This window comes from Chiloscyllium plagiosum, unplaced genomic scaffold, assembly GCF_037043375.1.
Source record: "Chiloscyllium plagiosum isolate Xiang-an unplaced genomic scaffold, Cpla_swu_hap1 HiC_scaffold_10, whole genome shotgun sequence".
In the NCBI taxonomy this organism is placed as follows: Eukaryota; Metazoa; Chordata; class Chondrichthyes; order Orectolobiformes; family Hemiscylliidae; genus Chiloscyllium; species Chiloscyllium plagiosum.
The window spans coordinates 102200620-102220210 of record NW_028270148.1 but is presented as its reverse complement, the minus strand read 5'-3'; the positions used below and the strand labels follow the sequence as shown (position 1 = coordinate 102220210).

Sequence of the window (19591 nt, the reverse complement as noted above, 5' to 3'; positions counted from 1 at the left end):
CTAGTGGGTTTATACATTATAAACAGTCTCTTCCCCAACCATACATAATATCCACCCACTGCTCCAGAATAACCAAGCAACATCAATAATTAGAAATGTCTTTAGTGTGGCATCAGCAACATCTTTCTTGAATTGATTTATGTTATGGAGGATTTGTTAGCCAGTTCCTTTCATATTTCAATAATCTGTGCATTTGCAGCCTTTGGTAAGCTTTCAGTTTGAGCCATCTGCACAGTATCAGTATATTGTGACTGCAACTGCAAAAGTGTATAGCTGCCCATTTACTCCTACCTCCTCAGTATGCAAGGGCTCAGACACACCTTCCAGGTGAAGTAGCACTTTATCTGCACTTCATACAATCTAGGCTACTGCATTTGCTGCTAGCAATGCAGTCTCCTCTACAATGGGGATACAATGCGTAGACTGGGTAATTGCTACGTAGAACATTCATGTTCTGCCTGCAGAAAAGACCCTCAGCTTCTAGTTGCCTGCCACCTTAACACACCACCATGTTCCCTGGCCAACATCTTTGTACTATCCTCACTTTCTCCAAGTCGATTACTCTGATCTCTAGCATCTGCAGTCCTCACTTTCTCCTTAGGCTTGCTACATTGCACCACTGAAGCTCAGTGCAAGCTGGAAGAACACCACCTCATTTTCCGCTTGGGGCCCCTGCAGTCCCCCAGACACAATATTGAATTTAATAATTTTAGGGCCTGAACTCCGACATGTCCTAGCCCTCTACCACACACTCACCTGACCTTATTATCACATTGTTTGCCATTACACAGTACCTATTGTTAGCCACTAACAGTCTCCAATAACAGCTATTAAATCCCCCAGCCAGATTGTTTTCAACTCCTTTGTCTGTCCAACTTTCTTCTCTCTCTCTTTGGGCTCTATCTGTACACATCATTTATTCCTTTCCACTTCCCCATACCCTATCTTCTGAATATAAACCAACATTTTCCCAGCTACCATCAATTCTGAGGAAGGGTCACTGAACCCAAAATGTTATCTTTGATTTCTCTTCACAGATGCTGCCAGATCTGCTGAGCTTTTCCAGCAACTTCTGTTTTTGTTTCTGATTTACAACATCCATAATTCTTTCAGTTTTCATCCACTCAAAGGCTTCTTCTCTTAGTTTTGCTGCTTCTCAAATATCTGACTATATCTCTTCCAGAGCAGCAACAGCAACTGAGAGGAAAACTAAGATAGGATGGGGTGCAACAGATTGCAGAGAACATCAGAGAACTGAATTTTATATTATTTTAGCTCATACCAATATTTTTGGAAGATTTCCACCTTAAAACCTTATGAGATTTCTCACTATATGTTATCAAACTTGCATAATTAACCGCCTACCCCATATTTATGGTACCCATCAAGCCCAATTCTGGCCCCCATCTTACCACATGCTATTCCCAGAATTACTCCATTGAGCAGATATCCCAGAATTCATCAGTATCCCTTGCTCTTGCTCTCTTTTTAAAAGCCTGTTGTGTACCCAGGCAAACACTGTCAGTTCAGAGCTACAGTGTACGGTTTCTGACATTTACCCCAGACTTGTAAAACAAGGCGAAATCAGCACCTTGCAATGCAGACAGGTTGCTGGGTAAACGGAGTCTCAGACACTGGAGGAATGCCCAACACTTCAAAATGGCGGTGAAGGATGGCTCCTAAATTAGACTCCGACTGCCTTTCTTTCTTCGATTCTCGCTCTTTTCCTTCCATAGGTTTTTAGATTTTCTTTTCTTAACTTACCTTCTGGAGGGAGCTCCGTCGTGGAGGCAGTGGTGGTGACAGCAGCAGTTGGGGGCTTTGTCAGTCAGCCACCAGGCTGGTGTGCCCAGAAAGAACTCTGGTGGTCAGCAGCATTGTGACTTCTTCGAGGTCCAGAGTGTGGAAGTGGCTAGGGGCCTGAAGCACGACCATAGCAGGACTCTAGTGGCAGTGTGGAAGCAGGCAGCCCGTTGTGCTCAGTGGCGAGAGCAGGAGCAGGTAGCCCAGGGAGGACAGAGTCGAGAGTGGGAGCAGCCAGCCTGAGGCTGCAGCAGTAACAGGAATAGACTGCAAGGCAGTAACAGCAGGCAGTCCGGGGCAGCAGCGGGCACACGGTCGAGCCCGAATGTGAAGAAAATCGCGGCCTTGTGAGGAATGCAAGCCAGCATGGCCAGGTGCATTTGGATTGTGGTGTTGAACTGTTAACTGTTTCTTTGCTCTTCATTTTTTTTAATAAGAACTGTAATGTTCAACTTTTTAAACTTTGTTTTCCTTTTGCTTCTGTTTTGTACCTAAGATTCTGTACCTAGGTACCTTTGTACCGAAGATGGTGCCATAAGTGGTGACTTGTAAATGTTTCACTGCAATCATGTGAGTACATGTGCCAATAAACCTAATTCAATTCAATTCAATTCAACACTGTCGGAAGAAGGTAATGATCTAATTCCCAGCACTATGGGAAAACCTTCTCCACTCCCCCAGCATAAGTGTCAACAATTTCTCTCTGGTACTTGACGCTCACTCTGTCTCTGCTACTGTACCAACCTCCCACTCCTGCTCTACCGCTCTCACTAATGCCTGCAACATCTTCGCTCACTCATAGAGTCACAGAGTCATAGAGCATGGAGAGAGATGCTTTGGTCCAACCAGTCCACGTCATCCATGTGCCCAAACTAAACTGCCTGTGTTTAGCCTATATCTCTCCAAACCTTTCCTATTCATGAACTTATCCAAATGTCTTTTAAATGTTGTAACTGTACCTGCACCCATCACTTTCTCTGGCAGTTTATTCCACACATGAACTACACTGTGTAAAAACATTACCCTCATGTCATTTTTACATCTTTCTCCTCTCACCTTAAAAATATGGCCCCCACTTTTGAACTCCCCCAGCCTAGGGAAAAGATCCTTGTCTTTGACCTTATCTGTGCCACTCATGATTTTTTAAACCTCAATAAGGTCAACCCTCAACGTCCTACTCTCCAGTGAAAAATGTCCCAGCCTTTCTAGTCTATTTTTATATTACAAACCCTCCATTCCCAGTAACAACATTTAAGAGGCATTTGGATGGATGTATGAATAGGAAGGGTTTGGAGGGATATGGTCTGGGTGCTGGAAGATGGGACTAGATTGGCTTGGGATATCTGGTCGGCATGGACGGGTTGGACTGAAGGGTCTGTTTCCATGCTGTACATCTCTATGACTCTACCTGCTCTAGTTTAATAATATCCTTCCTATAACAGGGCAACCAGACCTGTACACAGTGCTCCAGAAGAGGCCTCACTAACGTCCTGTACAAACTCAACATGATGATCCAACTCCATACTTAAAGGTCGAAGCAAAGAAGGCAAGCGTGCTAAATGCCTTCTTAAACACCCTGTCTACGTGTGATGCAAATTTAAAAAAATTGTGTACCTGAACCCCTGGGTCTCTCTATTTTACAAAACTACCCAGGGCTCTACCATTAATTGTATAAGTCCTATCCTTTTTTGTATTACCAAAATGCAATACTTCACATTTGTCCAATTTAAACTCCATCTGCCACTCCTCAGCCCATTAACCCAATTGATCAAGATATCTTTGTAATTTTAGATAACTTTCTTTACCATCCACTAAATTTTGGAGTCATCTGAAAAATTACTATCCATGCCTCCTATATTCTCATCCAAACCATTTATATAAATTACAAACAAAAGTGGACCTAGTACCGATCCCTGTGGAACACTGCTAGTCACAGGCCTCCATGTTGGAAAAACATCCTCCCACCAGCACCCACCATAAAGCCAACTTTGTATCCACTTGGCAAGCTCACCCTGAATCCCATGTGTCCTACCTTTACTAATTAGCCAACAATGTGGAACCTTGTCACTCACTCATGTCCATTCCAACTCCTGACATCACTAACCCTGCATGCACTCTACACACCATAATCAACCCCTGAGATGCCTCCCCACCTGCATGGAAAGTAACAGCTTAATCTCCCCCAAACTCTGCCTCTTGTCATTCCAGAAGAGCAGAAAGAGTCAAGACTGATGATGACCCGCTGACATTTGATTCCTCACCACTATTGTGGAGTGCATCCTGACTTTTGGTCTTGAGTGGTTGACTGATGGCAGCAAAGGCTCAGTGGTTAGCACTGATGCCTCACAGTGCCAGGGAGCTGGGTTTGATTCCCGCCTTGGGTGACTGTCTGCATGGAATTTGCACATTCTCCCCGTGTCTCCTTGGGTTTCGTCTGGGTGCTCTGGTTTCCTCCCACAATCCAAAGATGTGCAAGTTAGGTGAATTGGCCATGTTAAATTGTGCATAGTGTTCAGGGATGTGTAGGTTAGGTGCGTTAGTCAGGGGTAAATATAGGGTGGGGGAATGGATCTGGGTGGATTACTCTTTAGACGGTCGGTGTGGACTTGTTGAGCCAAATGGCCTGTTTCCATATTGTGGGGATTCTATGATGGCTTCCAATCCTCTCGACTGTTGTTAGAGGCTGTCCTTGACTTACAGTGTTGGGATTACCTGATCGAAGCTGTAATGATTGGAATCAGGTTCACCTCATTGTCTACGTGGATATTGATTGAGGTTGTTAACCTGGGCCAATTAGGAAAGCCCTGGCTGACTAATATAACCAGAAGATTTTGATTTAATCCCTGCCCTCCCCTTCACTGTCTGCTCACACAGCATTGCCCTTTGATGTCAAGGGCACTGCTTGTCACTGGCCACCCGGGTGTTTCTTTTCTTCCTGGTGGTGGAAACTGAATAAAGATTCGTGCACCTTGTGTCTCTCATTGTCTCCCATGGGTGCTGGGAAAAAAACAAGCACTACCGCACTTAGGTGGTAGTGTGGGGGTTAAATTATAAAAGAAAAAAAAAAGAAAAAAAAAGAAAGAAGAAAAAAAAGAGAAAAATAAAACCAGAAGTTCACTGCCCCTTGATGTGAAGGGCAGTGTTTGTCACTGGCCACCTGGGTGTTTTCCAAAAAAAAAAGAGGGGAGTGTCCAACTCTATTTTGATTTAGTCCCTCCCCTCCCCTTCACTGTTTTGATCACACAGCACTGCCCTTTGATGTCAAGGGCACTGCTTGTCACTGGCCACTTGGGTGTTTCTTTTCTTCCTGGTGGTGGAAACTGAATAAAGATTCGTGCACCTTGTGTCTCTCATTGTGTCTCACACCTGCACACACGCAACATGGGTGCTGGGGAAAAAAATAAGCACTACCGCAGTTAGGTGGTAGTGTGGGGGTAATAGAAAAAAAAGAGGAAAAAATATATATAACCAGAAGATTTTGATTTAATCCCTACCCTCCCCTTCACTGTCTGCTCACACAGCATTGCCCTTTGCCACTCGGGTGTTTCTTTTCTCCCTGGTGGTGGAAATTTGAATAAATATTTGTGCACCTTGTGTCTTTCACTGTGTCTCATACCTACACACACACAACATGGGTGCTGGGGAAAAAAATAAGTACTACCACAGTTAGGCGATCGTGTGGGGGTGGAAAAAAAAATTTAAAAAAGGAAAAAAAAGGACAAAAAACATAAGATTTTGATTTAATCCCTGCCCTCCCCTTCACTGTTTGATCACACAGCATTGCCCTTTGATATGAAGGGCACTGCTTGTCACGGGCCACTCGGGTGTTTCCGTTCTTCCAGGTGGTGGAAACTGAATAAAGATTCGTGCACCTTGTGTCTTTCACTGTGTCTCACACCTGCACACACACATGGTCCTGGGGAAAAAATAAGCACTACTGCAAAAAGAAAAGAACAGGAGTCTCAGAGGGTCTGTTCACTCTGAGATCTGACCCTTGAGGGAGCTGGGTCAGTGTCAGGGACTCTCCCCGTGTATATAAAGGGGGGGGCTTGGTGACTGGATACCAACCTCTGTGGGGTTATTTCATTATTCTACCCCCCTCCCCCATCCATGCCCCTCATCATCTTCTGCCCCTCTATCAGGTTCCCCCTCAATCTTCCCTCTTCCAAAGAAAACACCCCGAGCTTATCCAGCAGCTCTCTCCATCGCTGAAATGCTCAAAAAAATATAACCAGAAGATTTTGATTTAATCCCTGACCTCCCCTTCACTGTTTGATCACACAGCATTGCCCTTTGATGTCAAGGGCACTGCTTTCACTGGCCACTTGGGTACTTCTTTTCTTCCTGGTGGTGGAAACTGAATAAAGATTTGTGCACCTTGTGTCTCTCACTGCGTCTCACACTTGCACACGCATAACATAGGTGCTGGGGAAAAAATAAGCATTACCGCAAAAAAAAATAAAAAAGTATATAACCAGAAGATTTTCCTTTCTTCCTGGTGGTGGAATATAAATAAAGATCTACACACTTGTTGTTTTTCACTGTGTCTGACACCTGCAAACACATGACATGGGTGCTGGGGAAAAATAAGCACAACATCTGTAACAAAAAAAAGAAAAAAATATATAACCATAAAATGAAACTCTCCTTAGTTCAGGTGACTGACTCTGAGCTGCAGGATAGCCATAGCCAGGGCCAGGGCCAGGGCCAGGGCCAGGGCCTTAGTGATGGGATACCTGCCTCTGTGTAGTTATTTCAGAAGCTTATCCCTTTTGACCTGACTGAGGCCTGCTGACAACCATGACAAGCTTCCTGTGCTGAATCGTACAGCAATATAGCAGCAGTGTGAACTTAGTGTCCCTGGCTGAGTGGCAAAATGCAAAAAGGTAAGGTGATGCAAGGCAGGACTGGTGTCAGCATCTAGATAAGCTCAGTGAGTAAGCACTACTAACAGTGAGTGAAGAGCCCAGAGATCCAGCCATGTCCAGTCCATGAGCCAGGCGTGTGTCTCTGAGCACAGTGTTTTTGCTGTAGCATTATAATGATAGTTGTCATTGCACCCTGAGGTGCAGCATTGGTGTTGATGCACACTGTAAGTGACATGAATGTTCTTGGATGCTGGCACATATCAGATACCAATGCATGTGGACATGGGGTGTGTTGGCCAGGGTTCATACAGCATGCCCTCAGATATTGCTGCTGTGTTCAACACGTAGATCCTTGGAGTAAGTGGCAAGTTGAATTTGCCAGGTAGCCATTCTGATTTCCAAGTTGAGTTTTCTTGATGTCTAGCTTGTTTAATGCATTTAGATTGAAAGGAACCTGCAAATTAATGAGGTATATTGGACTGCTGACATTACATTTATCAAGTAATAATCTCCCTTAATTGGAAATTGCTGCCTAGTGAGAAATTTGCCATTCTGCCAGTCAAAGCTGAGATACTCCCAACATTGAGCCACATTATACTGATTATCTGATTCTACCATAAATCTCACCATTGCCATGTCACTCAGACCCTGATAAGGTTTGGGCATTTTCTGATTAGAGGAGCAGGTTTCCCAGAATTCATCTGTCCCATGTATGCAGGGTTCAAGCCTTTTCTAATTGGTCAGCTCCATGATTGATTTTTCAGAGGTGATTTGGGGTTTACAACAGCATCTGCACCTGCTGTCCTAGTTTATTTTAACCCTGTTCTCTGACCTACCCTTAAAATATAATGAGGCTTGATCAAGAGCCCAGAAATCCATTATTTTGTAGAAACGCCTGAACCAAGGGCAAAAATTGCTTGACTGTTCTAGCATTCTAAACTCTGCTGTCAAATGCCAATGTTAATTTATCAAGGTTCAGAGATTTCAGGAGTTTACATTCTTTATTAGTGATGCCGTAAACTCTATGGATGGATTGATACTTTTATTGACCTGGAATAAAATGATGTTTTTATTTTAACGTGCTGAAAAGGAATGAATAATTGACAATCTTGCAGGTATTTTACAGACTCTAATGTCACTGTGGGCTTATTGGTTCTATACAGTGTACAGTGAATGGAAGTGCCATTGCTTGGCATAGGGAAAATGAGTGGAGTGGAGGGTTATAACCTGATACAGAAGTATGAGGTGGCAGGAATGGGGCTTGAGGTCTGTTTGGGACATGAACAGGAATGTGGAACAGAAAGGCTTCAGGGCCTTAATGTTTCATTGTAACTGGAATAACTCTCACAATATCAAAACAAGCCTTTGGAACGGTCTGCCTTGGCACCTGCCAACCCTGCTTCCCAGGTCAGCTGACCTGACTTAGTGCTGCACCCAATGACTGACTGGCAATGATGATTATATCTTTGCATGCACTTTCTACTGAGGAGGGTAAGGAAAGTCAGGTATTTTCCCAATTTCTGTAACCTATCTCAAAGATTAAAATTGAAGCCATCATGGACAGAAAACAAATTTGAGACACACCTCAAATTATTCTATTACAGGGTCATGTATCCTTTATCCACACATCCAGAAGCTGAATATCCTTTTGAAAGTGGACCTGCAGACGTACTGAGTTCAGGTCCTTTGGGAAGAAAAAATTCGCTTTTAAATCTACTTTATTCCATTTGGGCCAAGCACGGGTTTTTTTCCCAAAGGCCCAAAGAGATCTGAATGGATTTGATACTGTATTCAGCTTTAACTCAATTATTTATAGATTGTTTGATGTGATGTCAATTCACCTTTCAGGATGAAGATTAGTCTTCGTATTTTGCTTTTAAGATAGGCAGTGAGTGTGTTATGAGAGCAGGACAAAAACCATGCAATTCTTGTAGCTTGGACAGGTCAGTACAAAATCTTCATACAAGATGTATTATGATGTAGCCTAAGTGTTTCGGAAAACCGCAAGCATGTGCAATAAATGCTGACCCAGCCAGCTACATTCACCTGCCATGAATGAATAAGAAAAAAATAATACTGATTCAGAAAAGTATTTAAAATTCACTTACCGGATAAAGATTAAAAATGTAGGGCAAAAAATCCTGAGACCTGAACACAAAAAGACAATGTTTAACGTTTGCTTTAGAAGTTGGTAACCAATGTTTATTTAGTCAATCAGAACATCTAGTATGGGTCTTTATTTGACTACTTACATGTAACTAACTATAGTACAGTTAGCATTTTCAAGACAGCTGTTACTTCTGTTAAAGTACAGAATTTATACAAAACAGGGTCTTTGTGGAAAACAACCTAATGTTGTAATAATTTTAAATATAGCAAACCTTGCACTATTTTCCTTTACAGTTTGAAATATTTGTCAAACAATGAATTGCTAACATTTGTTGAGATTACGTAAACATTTTTGGAACTACAAAGTACCGAAATCAAGCAAGAATTTGAGATAACGTCAAAGCTTGCACATTTTTGGCTTCTGAATCTGAAAATGAATTACTATCTGTAATCCACTTTTAAAAGCTAACAGAACACATGTTGAGTTACATCAAATGTACAGCATAAAAATAGTTCATTCAGACCAACTGGTCTATGCTAACACTTATTGTGTACATGAGTGCCCTCCTACTCTCCTCCTCCATACATATGAGATTTTTTTTTGTTTTTCTTCAGAGGGTGCTGTCTGGGCATTTGGAATTCTCTTACCTACCTCAGTGTTGGAGACAAAGCTGTTGAATATTAACTCACCAGTAGATTTTTGACTTGGAAGTCATAGGTTGTTTAGGAGGGGGCAGTGGATGTTGGTTGTGAGGGTGTGGGAGACAGGAAATGAGAACACTATTAGATTTGCCATAATCTAATTGAATGGCAGAGCATGCTTGAGGCCAAATGACTTATTCTTAATATGTATACTGATCATATAAACTTGTAATGTACTGGTTAATAGATGAACAAAATAATATTGTGATGATGAGGAAAAATTCAGTTGCATGTCACAGCACTTTTAGATATAAAAAAATTTGTAACCTACTTCATTTAACCCTATCACCAAATCCTTCATATTCCTATCTAGACTCCCTTAAATACCCTTAAGTACAATTTTGAAAAATGATTACTTCATGGGATGAGCATTGTTAGCAAGGCTAACATTTGTTGCCCATACCTACTTGTATCTGACAAGATGATCGTGAGCTACTTTTTTGAATGCAATCCACCTGGTATAGGGAAATCCCGTGCTGTCAGGGAGGGAGATCCATGATTTTGATAGTAACAATGAAGTAACAGTGATATAGTTTCAAGTCAGTGGTATGTGACGTTTGAGGGGAACTTGTAGGCAGGTTATCCCCATGCATTTACTGCCCTTGCCCTTCTAAGTGATAGTTGTCATGAGTTTTGAAGCTGCTGATCGTTGATGGATTCTGCATTGATGTTGGTTGAAGGTAACTTGTCTTTGAGAAAGTGAATGCTTAAAGCAGTTGGTGAGTATCAATCAGGAGGGATGCTTTGTCCTGGATGGCAGTATTAAGCTACTTGAATGTGGTAGGAGCTACAAACATCCAGGCAAATGGAGAACCTTCTATCATAGCCCTGATGGGCTTTGTATGTGGAGAAAAGACTTTGAGTCAGGAAGTGAGTTAATTATTGCAGAATTTCCAGTTTCTGATGTATTCTTAAAACTTGGAACATAGAACAGTACAGCACAATACAGGCCTATCGGCCCTCAATGTTGTGCCACTCAAAAATCAAACTAACTTACTTACCCTTCATTTTGCGATCATACATGTGTCTACCCAAGAGTTGTTTAAATGTCCCCAATGTATCTGACTCTACTACCGCTGCTGGCAGTACATTCCACACACCCACCAGTCTTTGTGCAAAGAACCTATCTCTGTCATATCTCCTAAACCTTCCTCCAATCACCTTAAAATTACGCCCCCTCATGACAGCCATTTTCACCCTTGGAAAAAGTATCTGGTTATTTACTCTAAGCCTCTCATCATGAACACCTCTATCAAGTCAACTCTCATCCTTCTTGGCTCCAATGCAGAGACCTAGCTCCCTCAACCTTTCTTCAGAATACATTCCCTCCAGTCCAGGCAGCATCCTGGTAAATCTCCTCTGCATCCTCTCTAAGGCTTCTACATCCTTCCTATAATGAGGTGACCAGAACACAATATTCCAAGTGTGGTCCAACCAGGGCTTTATAGAGCTGCAGCATAACCTTGCAGCTCTTTAACTCAATCCCTCTGCTAATGAAAGCCAACACACCATACACCTTAACAACATTATCAACATGGGTTGAAAAGTGTGGTGCTAGAAACGCACAGCAGTTCATGCAGCATCTGAGAAGCAGGAGAATCAACATTCTAGGCATAAGGACTTCTTCAACATGGGTGGCAACTTTGATGGATCTTTGGATATGGACCCCAAGATTCCCCTTTGCTCCACACTGCCAAGAATCCTGCCTTTAACCATGTAATCTGCATTCACTTCACACTTTTCCAGTTTGAACTCCATCCTCCAGTTCTCAGCCCAACTATGCATCCTGTCAATGTTCCGTTGCAACTTACAACAGTCCTCCACAATATCCACAACTCCACCAACCTTTGTGTCATCAGTAAACCTACTAACTCACCCTTCCACTTCCTCATCCAAAGAATTTATAAAAACCAGAATAGATGTCCCAGAACAGATCCCTGAGAAACACCACTGGTCACCAATCTGCAGGCTGAATACTTTCCATCTACTACCACCCTCTCTGTTTTCTATGGGCCAGCCAATTCTGTATCCAAACAGGCACATTTCCCTGTATTCCATGCCTCCTTTCTTTCTGAATGAACCTACCATGGGAACCTTATCAAATGCCTTGCTACACTCCATATACACCACATTCATTGTTCTACCTTCATCAATGTGTTTTGTCACATCCTCAAAGAATTCAATAAAGCTTGTGAGATATGACTTGCCCCTTACAAAGCCATGCTGACTATCTCTAATTAAACTACGCTTTTCCAAATAATCATAAATCCTGTCTCGCAGAATCCTCTCCAATAATTTGCCCACCATCGATGTAAGATTGACTGGCCTGTAATTTCCAGGATTATCCCTATTCCCTTTCTGAACAAGGGAATAACATTTGCTACCCTCCAATCACCTGGTACTACTCCAGTGGACAGTGAGGACGCAAAGATCATTGCTAAAGGCACAGCAATCTCTTCCCTCGTATCTCATAGTAACCTTGGGTATATCCCGTCTGATCTGGGGGGACTTATCTATCCTCATGTTTTTCAAAATTTCCTCAAGGAGGTAGCAGATCCTCCTTCTTAACATCAACTTGTTTGACCATATCAACCTGTTTCACGCTGTCCTCACGAATGACAAGGTCCCTCTCAGTAGAGAATACTAAAGCAAACTATTTATTAAGGATCTCCCCTACCTCCTCCGACTCCAGTTACAAGTTCCCTTCACAATCCCTGATCGGCTCTCCCTTCACTCCGGCCATCCTCTTGTTCCTCCCATAAATGTAGAATGCTTTGGGTTTTTTTCTTAATCCTAGGTGAAAATGAGGACTGCAGATTCTGGAAATTAGAGTCGAGAGTGTGGTGCTGGAAAAGCACAGCAGGTCAGATAGCATCCAAGGAGCAAGAAAATTGATGTTTCGGGCAAAAACCTTTCCTTAATCCTACCCAACAAGGCTTTGTTATGCCCCCCTTCTAGCTCTCCTAAGTCCATTCTTCACTTCCTTCCTGGCTACCTTGTAACCCCTATCCTATATTTACCCCTGACTAATGAACCTAACCTACACATCCCTGAACACTATGGGCAATTTAGCATGGCCAATTCACCTAACCTGCACATCTTTGGATTGTGGGAGGAAACCGGAGTACCTGGAGGAAACCCACACAGACACTGGGAGAATGTGCAAACTTCACAAAGACAGTCACCCGAGGCTGGAATTGAACTCGGATCCCTGGTGCTGTGAGGCAGCAATGCTAACCACTGAGCCCATTCCTTCCTCGACTCAGCTGACAAAATTTGCTCCATCCAATCTATTTGCACTAGGGAAGTTCCAATCAACATTAGGGAAGTTGAAGTCACTATGACGACAACCCTGTTACTTCTGCACCTTTCCATAATCTGCCTCCCAACCTGCTCCTCTGTCTCTGTTGCTTTCAGGGGTCTATAGAAATCTCCCAATAAAGTGACTGCTCCTTTCCTGTTTCTGACTTCCACTCATACTGACTCAGTTGACAATCCCTCCTCAATGACATCTCATTCTGCAGCTGTTATACTATCCCTGATTAGCAATGCCACTTCCCCACCTCTTTTACCTCCCTCCCTATTGAAACATCTGAACCCCAGCACATCCAACAACCATTCCTGCCCTGTGATATCCAAGTCTCTGTATTGGCCACAACGTCATAGCAGCAAGTACTGATCCATTCTCTAAGTTCATGACTCCTGACACTTCTTGCATTAAAATAGACTCTCTTCGACCCATCACACTGCAACTTTGCCCTATCAACTGTCTTAACCTTCCTTACTGACTCTGCACGCTGTATCTGCCTGTTAACCTGCTACACCATCCTCTGATCTGTAGCTCTGGTTCCCATTCCCCTGGTAAACTAGTTTAAACCCACTGGAAGAGCTCTAGCAAACCTCTTCCCCAGGATATTGGTACACGTCCTCATTGTACATGTTCCACCTTCCCCAGAAGGTAGCCCAATGATCCACATATCTGAAGCTCTCCCTCCTATACCAGCTCTGCAGCCACATGTTCAGTTGCACTTACTCTCTGTTCTTAGCTTCACTAACCCCTGGCACGAGTAGCAATTCTGAAATTATGTTCTGCTTGTCCTGCCTTTTAGCTTCCAACCTAACTCCATATTTCAGGTCCTCATCCCTTTTCCTAGCTATGTCATCGGTATCGATGTGTAGCACGACTGCTGACTGCTCATCCTCCCCTTAAGAATCCTGTAGACTCAATCCGAGACATCCCTGACCCTGATACCTAGAAGGCAACATGCCATCTAGGAGTCTCGTTCATGACGACTGAATCCCCTGTCTGTTCCCCTAACCATTGAATCTCCTATCAATATCACGCTCCTATTCTCCCCCTTCTCTTCTGAGCTACAGAGCCAGGCTCAGTGCCAGAGACCTGGCCGCTGTGACTTTCCCCTGGTAGGTTGTCTCCTCTGCTGAAACCAAAGCAGTAGACTTATTATTGAGGGGAATGGCCACTGGGATCCCTGCAGTGGCTGATTATTCCCTCTCCCTCTTCTGACTGTCACCCAGCTACCTTTATCCTGGAACTCAGGTGGAACTGCGTCCCTTCCAAGGATTCTGGGTAATCCAAGATGGAGGACAGGAAACATTTCTGGCTGTAAGAGCTGCTCCTTTTTTTGAGGTATTTTAGGTGCTGGAGGTGATTTCCTCGAATTCCAGGAGCAGCAATTACTGTTTTATATGCTGTTGCATTGTTTTGGAACTTTGGAAAAACAAAAGTCAAAACAACAGTAGTTTTAAAAGGGAGAAGAGTAGACAAAGGAAGCACATGGTGAGGGCAATGCAGGAGAGAGAGAGAGAGAACCTGCACAGTTACTGCCTTCGCTGTTTGAATTTGTGTATCGCTGAACATCGGCGTGCATCTGGGAAAATTAACAAACAGTGAAATTCACAACTAATCTTGGAGGAACTGTTGGGCGAAGTTCACAGCACAGAATCAGATAAATTAATTGTTGTTTTAAGTCTGTCCAAGAGAAAGGCTGCTGTAGTGAGTATAGTGGATTCTTTCTTGATTATACGTTTTTGGAGATAAGTCCCTTGATTAAACTTAAAATATAAGCCATAGCTATTAATTTAACCTGGGGCAGTGTTTGTAGAGGAATAAGATGGTGTTATTTTCTGGGTCTGTAGATTGTGAAGGAGCAAAAATGGCCTTTGCAGTGATATGTACTTGTCAGATGTGGCAGTTTAAATAGAGTTTAAGGGCTACTGCGGATTATATCTGCCATAAATGCTGTTGGATGCGAATTGTATCAGATCGAGTGGATCGGTTGGAGAGACGGAGAGAAGCGATGAGGAATTTGCAACAGCAACAGTATGTGATAGATGGCAGTTATAGGAAGGGGGGAAAGTCTCAGATACAGTCACATAGATGGGTTAACTCCGGGAAGGGTGAGAGAGGTCGGCACCTAGGGCAGGAGTCTTTTGTGGATATACCCTTTTCAAACAGGTATGCTGTTTTGGAAAATGTAGGGGGTGATGGATTCTCAGGGGAACGTAGCACGAACAGCCAAGTTTCTGGTATTGAGACTGGCTATAATGCAACGAGGGGTATGTTGGCTTCCAAGAGATCAATTGTGTTAGGGGATTCTGTAGTCCGAGGTACAGACAGACGTTTCTGTGGCCAGCAGAGAAAAAGCAGAATGGTGTATTGTTTCCCTGGTGCCAGGATCAAGGACGTCTCAGAGAGGGTGCAGAATGTTCTCATGGGGGAGAGGGGCCAGCAAGAGGTCATTGTCCACATTGGAACCAACGATATAGGAAGGGAAAAGGTTGAGATTCTGAAGGAAAATTACAGAGAGTTAGGCAGAAATTTAAAAAGGAGGTTCTCAAGGGTAGTAATATCTGGATTACTCCCAGTGCTATAAGCTAGTGAGGGCAGGAATAGGAAGATAGAGCAGATGAATGCATGGCTGAGGAGCTGGTGTATGGGAGAAGGATTCACATTTTTGGATCATTGGAATCTCTTTTGGGGTAGAAGTGACCTGTACAAGAAGGACAGAATGCACCTAAATTGGAAGGGGATTAATATACTGGCAGGGAAATTTGCTCGAACTGCTTGGGAGGATTTAAACTAGTAAGGTGGGGGTGTGGGACCTAGGGAGTTAGTGAGGAAAGAGATCGATCTGAGACGGGTACAGCTGAGAACAGAAGCGAATCAGTCAGGGTAGGCAGGGACAAGGTAGGACTAATAAATTAAACTACATTTATTTCAATGCAAGGGGCCGAACAGGGAAGGCAGATGAACTCAGGGCATGGTTAGGAACATGGGACTGGGATATCATAACAATTACGGAAAAATGGCTCAGGGATGGGCAGGACTGGCAGCTTAATGTTCCAGGATAGAAATGCTACAGGTAGGATAGAAAGGGAGGCAAGAGAGGAGGGTGAGTGGCATTTTTGATAAGGGATAGCATTACAGCTGTGCTGAGGGAAGATATTCCCAGAAATACATCCAGGGAAGTTATTTGTGTGGAACTGAGAAATAAGAAAGGGATGACCACCTTATTGGGATTGTATTATAGACCCCCCAATAGTCAGACGGAAATTGAGAAACAAACTTGCAAGGAGATCTCAGCTATCTCTAAGAATAATAGGGTAGCTATGGTCAGGGATTTTAACTTTCCAAACATAGACTGGGACTACCAGTGTTAAAGGTATAGATGGAGAGGAATTTCTTAAGTGTGTACAAGACAATTTTCTAATTCAGTGTGTGGATGTACCTACCAGAGAAGTTGCAAAACTAGACCTACTCTTGGGAAATAAGGCAGCACAGATGACTGAGGTGTCAGTGGGGGAGCACTTTGGGGCCAGCGACCATAATTCTATTCATTTTAAAATAGTGATGAAAATGGATAGACCAGATCTAAAAGTTACAGTTCGAAATTGGAGAAAGGCCAATTTTGACGGTATTAGGCAAGAACTTTCGAAAGCTGATTGGAGGCAAATGTTTGCAGGTAAAGGGACGGCTGGAAAATGGGAGGCCTTCAGAAATGAGATAACAAGAATCCAGAGAAAGTATATTCCTGATAGGGTGAAAGGGAAGGCTGGTAGGTATAGGGAATGCTGGATGACTAAAGAAATTGAGGGTTTGGTTAAGAAAAAGAAGGAAGCATATGTCAGGCATAGACAAGATAGATCGAGTGAATCCTTAGAAGAGTATAAAGAAAGGAGGAGTATACTAAAGAGGGAAATCAGGAGGGCAAAACGGGGACATGAGATAGCTTTGGCAAATAGAATTAAGGAGAATCCAAAGGGTTTTTACAAATATATTAAGGACAAAAGTGTAACTAGGGAGAGAATAGGGCCCCTCAAAGCTTAGCAAGCCGGCTTTTGTGTGGAGCCACAGAAAATGGGGGAGATACTAAATGAATATTTTGCATCAGTATTTACTGTGGAAAAGGATATGGAAGATATAGACTGTAGGGAAATAGATGGTGACATCTTGCAAAACGTCCACATTACAGAGGAGGAAGTGCTGGATGTCTTGAAATGGTTAAAAGTGGATAAATCCCCAGGACCTGATCAGGTGTACCCGAGAACTCTGTGCGAAGCTAGAGAAGTAATTTCTGGGCCTTTTGCTGAGATCTTTGTATCATCGATAGTCACAGGTGAGGTGCCGGAAGACTGGAGGTTGGCAAACGTGGTGCCACTGTTTAAGAAGGTCGGTAAAGACAAGCCAGGGAACTGTAGATCGGTGAGCCTGACCTCGGCGGTGGGCAGGTTGTTGGAGGGAATCCTGAGGGACAGGATGTACATGTATTTGGAAAGGCAAGGACTGATTTGGGATAGTCAACATGGCTTTGTGCATGGGAAATCATGTCTCACAAACTTGATTGAGTTTTTTGAAGAAGTAACAAAGAAGATTGATGAGGGCAGAGCAGTAGATGTGATCTATATGGACTTCAGTAAGGCGTTTGACAAGGTTCCCCATGGGAGACTGATTAGCAAGGTTAGATCTCATGGAATAAAGGGAGAACTAGCTATTTGGATACAGAACTGGCTCAAAGGTAGAAGACAAAGGGTGATGGTGGAGGATTGTTTTTCAGACTGGAGGCCTGTGACCAGTGGAGTGCCACAAGGATCGGTGCTGGGCCCTCTACTTTTTGTCATTTATATAAATGATTTGGATGTGAGCATAAGAGGTATAGTTAGTACGTTTGCAGATGACACCAAAATTGGAGGTGTAGTGGACAGCGAAGAGGGTTACCTCAGATTACAACAGGATCTGGACCAGATGGGCCAATGGGCTGAGAAGTGGCAGATGGAGTTTAATTCAGATAAATGCGAGGTGCTGCATTTTGGGAAAGCAAATCTTAGCAGGACTTATACATTTAATGGTATGGTCCTAGGGAATGTTGCTGAACAAAAAGACCTTGAAGTGCAGGTTCATAGCTCCTTGAAAGCGGAGTCGCAGGTAGATAGGATAGTGAGGAAGGCGTTTGGTATGCTTTCCTTTATTGGTCAGAGTATTGAGTACAGGAGTTGGGAGGTCATGTTGCGGCTGTACAGGACATCGATTAGGCCACTGTTGGAATATTTAATGCAATTCTGGTCTCCTTCCTATTGGAAAAACTTTGTGAAACTTGAAAGGGTTCAGAAAAGATTTACAAGGATGTTACCAGGGTTGGAGAATTTGAGCTGTAGAGAGAGGCTGAACAGGCTGGGGCTGTTGTCGCTGGAGCGTCAGAGGCTGAGGGGTGACCTTATAGAGGTTTACAAAATTATGAGGGGCATGGATCGGGTAAATAGGCAAAGTCTTTTCTCTGGGTTCGGGGAGTCCAGAATTAGAGGGCATAGGTTTAAGGTGAGAGGGGAAAGATAAAAAAGAGACCTACGGGGCAACTTTTTCACACAGAGAGTGGTATGTGTATGGAATGAGCTGCCAGAGGAAGTGGTGGAGGCTGGTACAATTGCAACATTTAAGAGGCATTTGGATGGGTATATGAATAGGAAGGGTTTGGAGGGATATGGGCCGGGTGCTGGCAGGTGGGACTAGATTGGGTTGGGATATCTGGTTGGCATGGACGGGTTGGAGTGAAGGGTCTGTTTCCATGATGTACATCTCTATGACTCTATGACTCTCTTTCATCCCTCCAGACTCCTGAGTGATCCGAATCTCATCCTGCTCCAGCTCCAGTTCCCTAACGTGGTCTGTGAGGAGCTGGAGTTGGGTGCACTTCTCACAGGTGAAGTCAGCAGGGACACTAGTGGTGACCCTTACATCCCACAATCTGCAAGAGGAGCATGCAACGTCCCTAGCTTCTATACCCCCTCCCCCCCTCCCCCCGCTCTAAATTGCCAAAAGAGTGAAAAATAACTGCACTTTCCTACCACTCCACTCAGTCTTTTTGGCTAGAGGAGGAAGGGTGGGAGACACTACACGTGTATTGTGTTTCAGGTTTAGCCACTGCCCGAATATTAGTTCATTTACCCAGCAGTCCCCATGTCTGCTTCCACACCTTTTCAGCCTTAGCTCAGCTAATTCATAAGCTAAGTATTTAATATTCAAACCTACCTTCTTGGCTGCCCCTGGCTTGTACTCTCTTGACTCACACTGCTGAAATGGCATGTCACACTATATATGGCTAGTCCAGTTAAGTTCCTGGTCAATAGTAACCAATGGATATTGACAGTGAGGGATTAACAACATGATGCCATTGAATGCAAAGGAGAGAAGGTTAGATTTTCTTTTGTTGATGTTTGTCGTTTGGCAAAGCCTTGTCTATGTCTTGATGCATATAGACTTGGCTGATTTACTTCAACTACACATAGTGATAGCATGTTCCATATACTGACCATTATTTGGATAATCAAGTTTATCTTGAATTCTATACAAGATTTACAGTGACTATTTTATACTGATGACCTTCAGTTCTGGACCCACGCATGTGGAAACATTTTCTCTATGCTACCTGGAGATAGTTTCTGACTTTCCAGCATCTGCAATCCTCGCTCTGAAAAGTGGAGCTGGAAAAAGCACAGCAGGTCAAGTAGTATCAGAGATTTTCAGCAACTCGGAGTTATTTCTCAGCTCCCTTTCCCCTCCCCAGTCCTGATGCAAGATCCTGACCTGAAACGAT

General features: G+C 43.4%; 1 protein-coding gene across 1 annotated transcript in view; it reads right to left on the bottom strand.

Annotated features, from left to right (window-relative positions):
- cfap61 (cilia and flagella associated protein 61) overlaps positions 1–19591 on the bottom strand; it is a 240219-nt gene that overhangs the window by 157347 nt on the left and 63281 nt on the right. The window contains exon 11 of the mRNA XM_087990980.1: positions 8780–8819. Coding sequence (XP_087847106.1) covers positions 8780–8819 — 40 coding nt within the window. The remainder of the gene's footprint in view (positions 1–8779; positions 8820–19591) is intronic.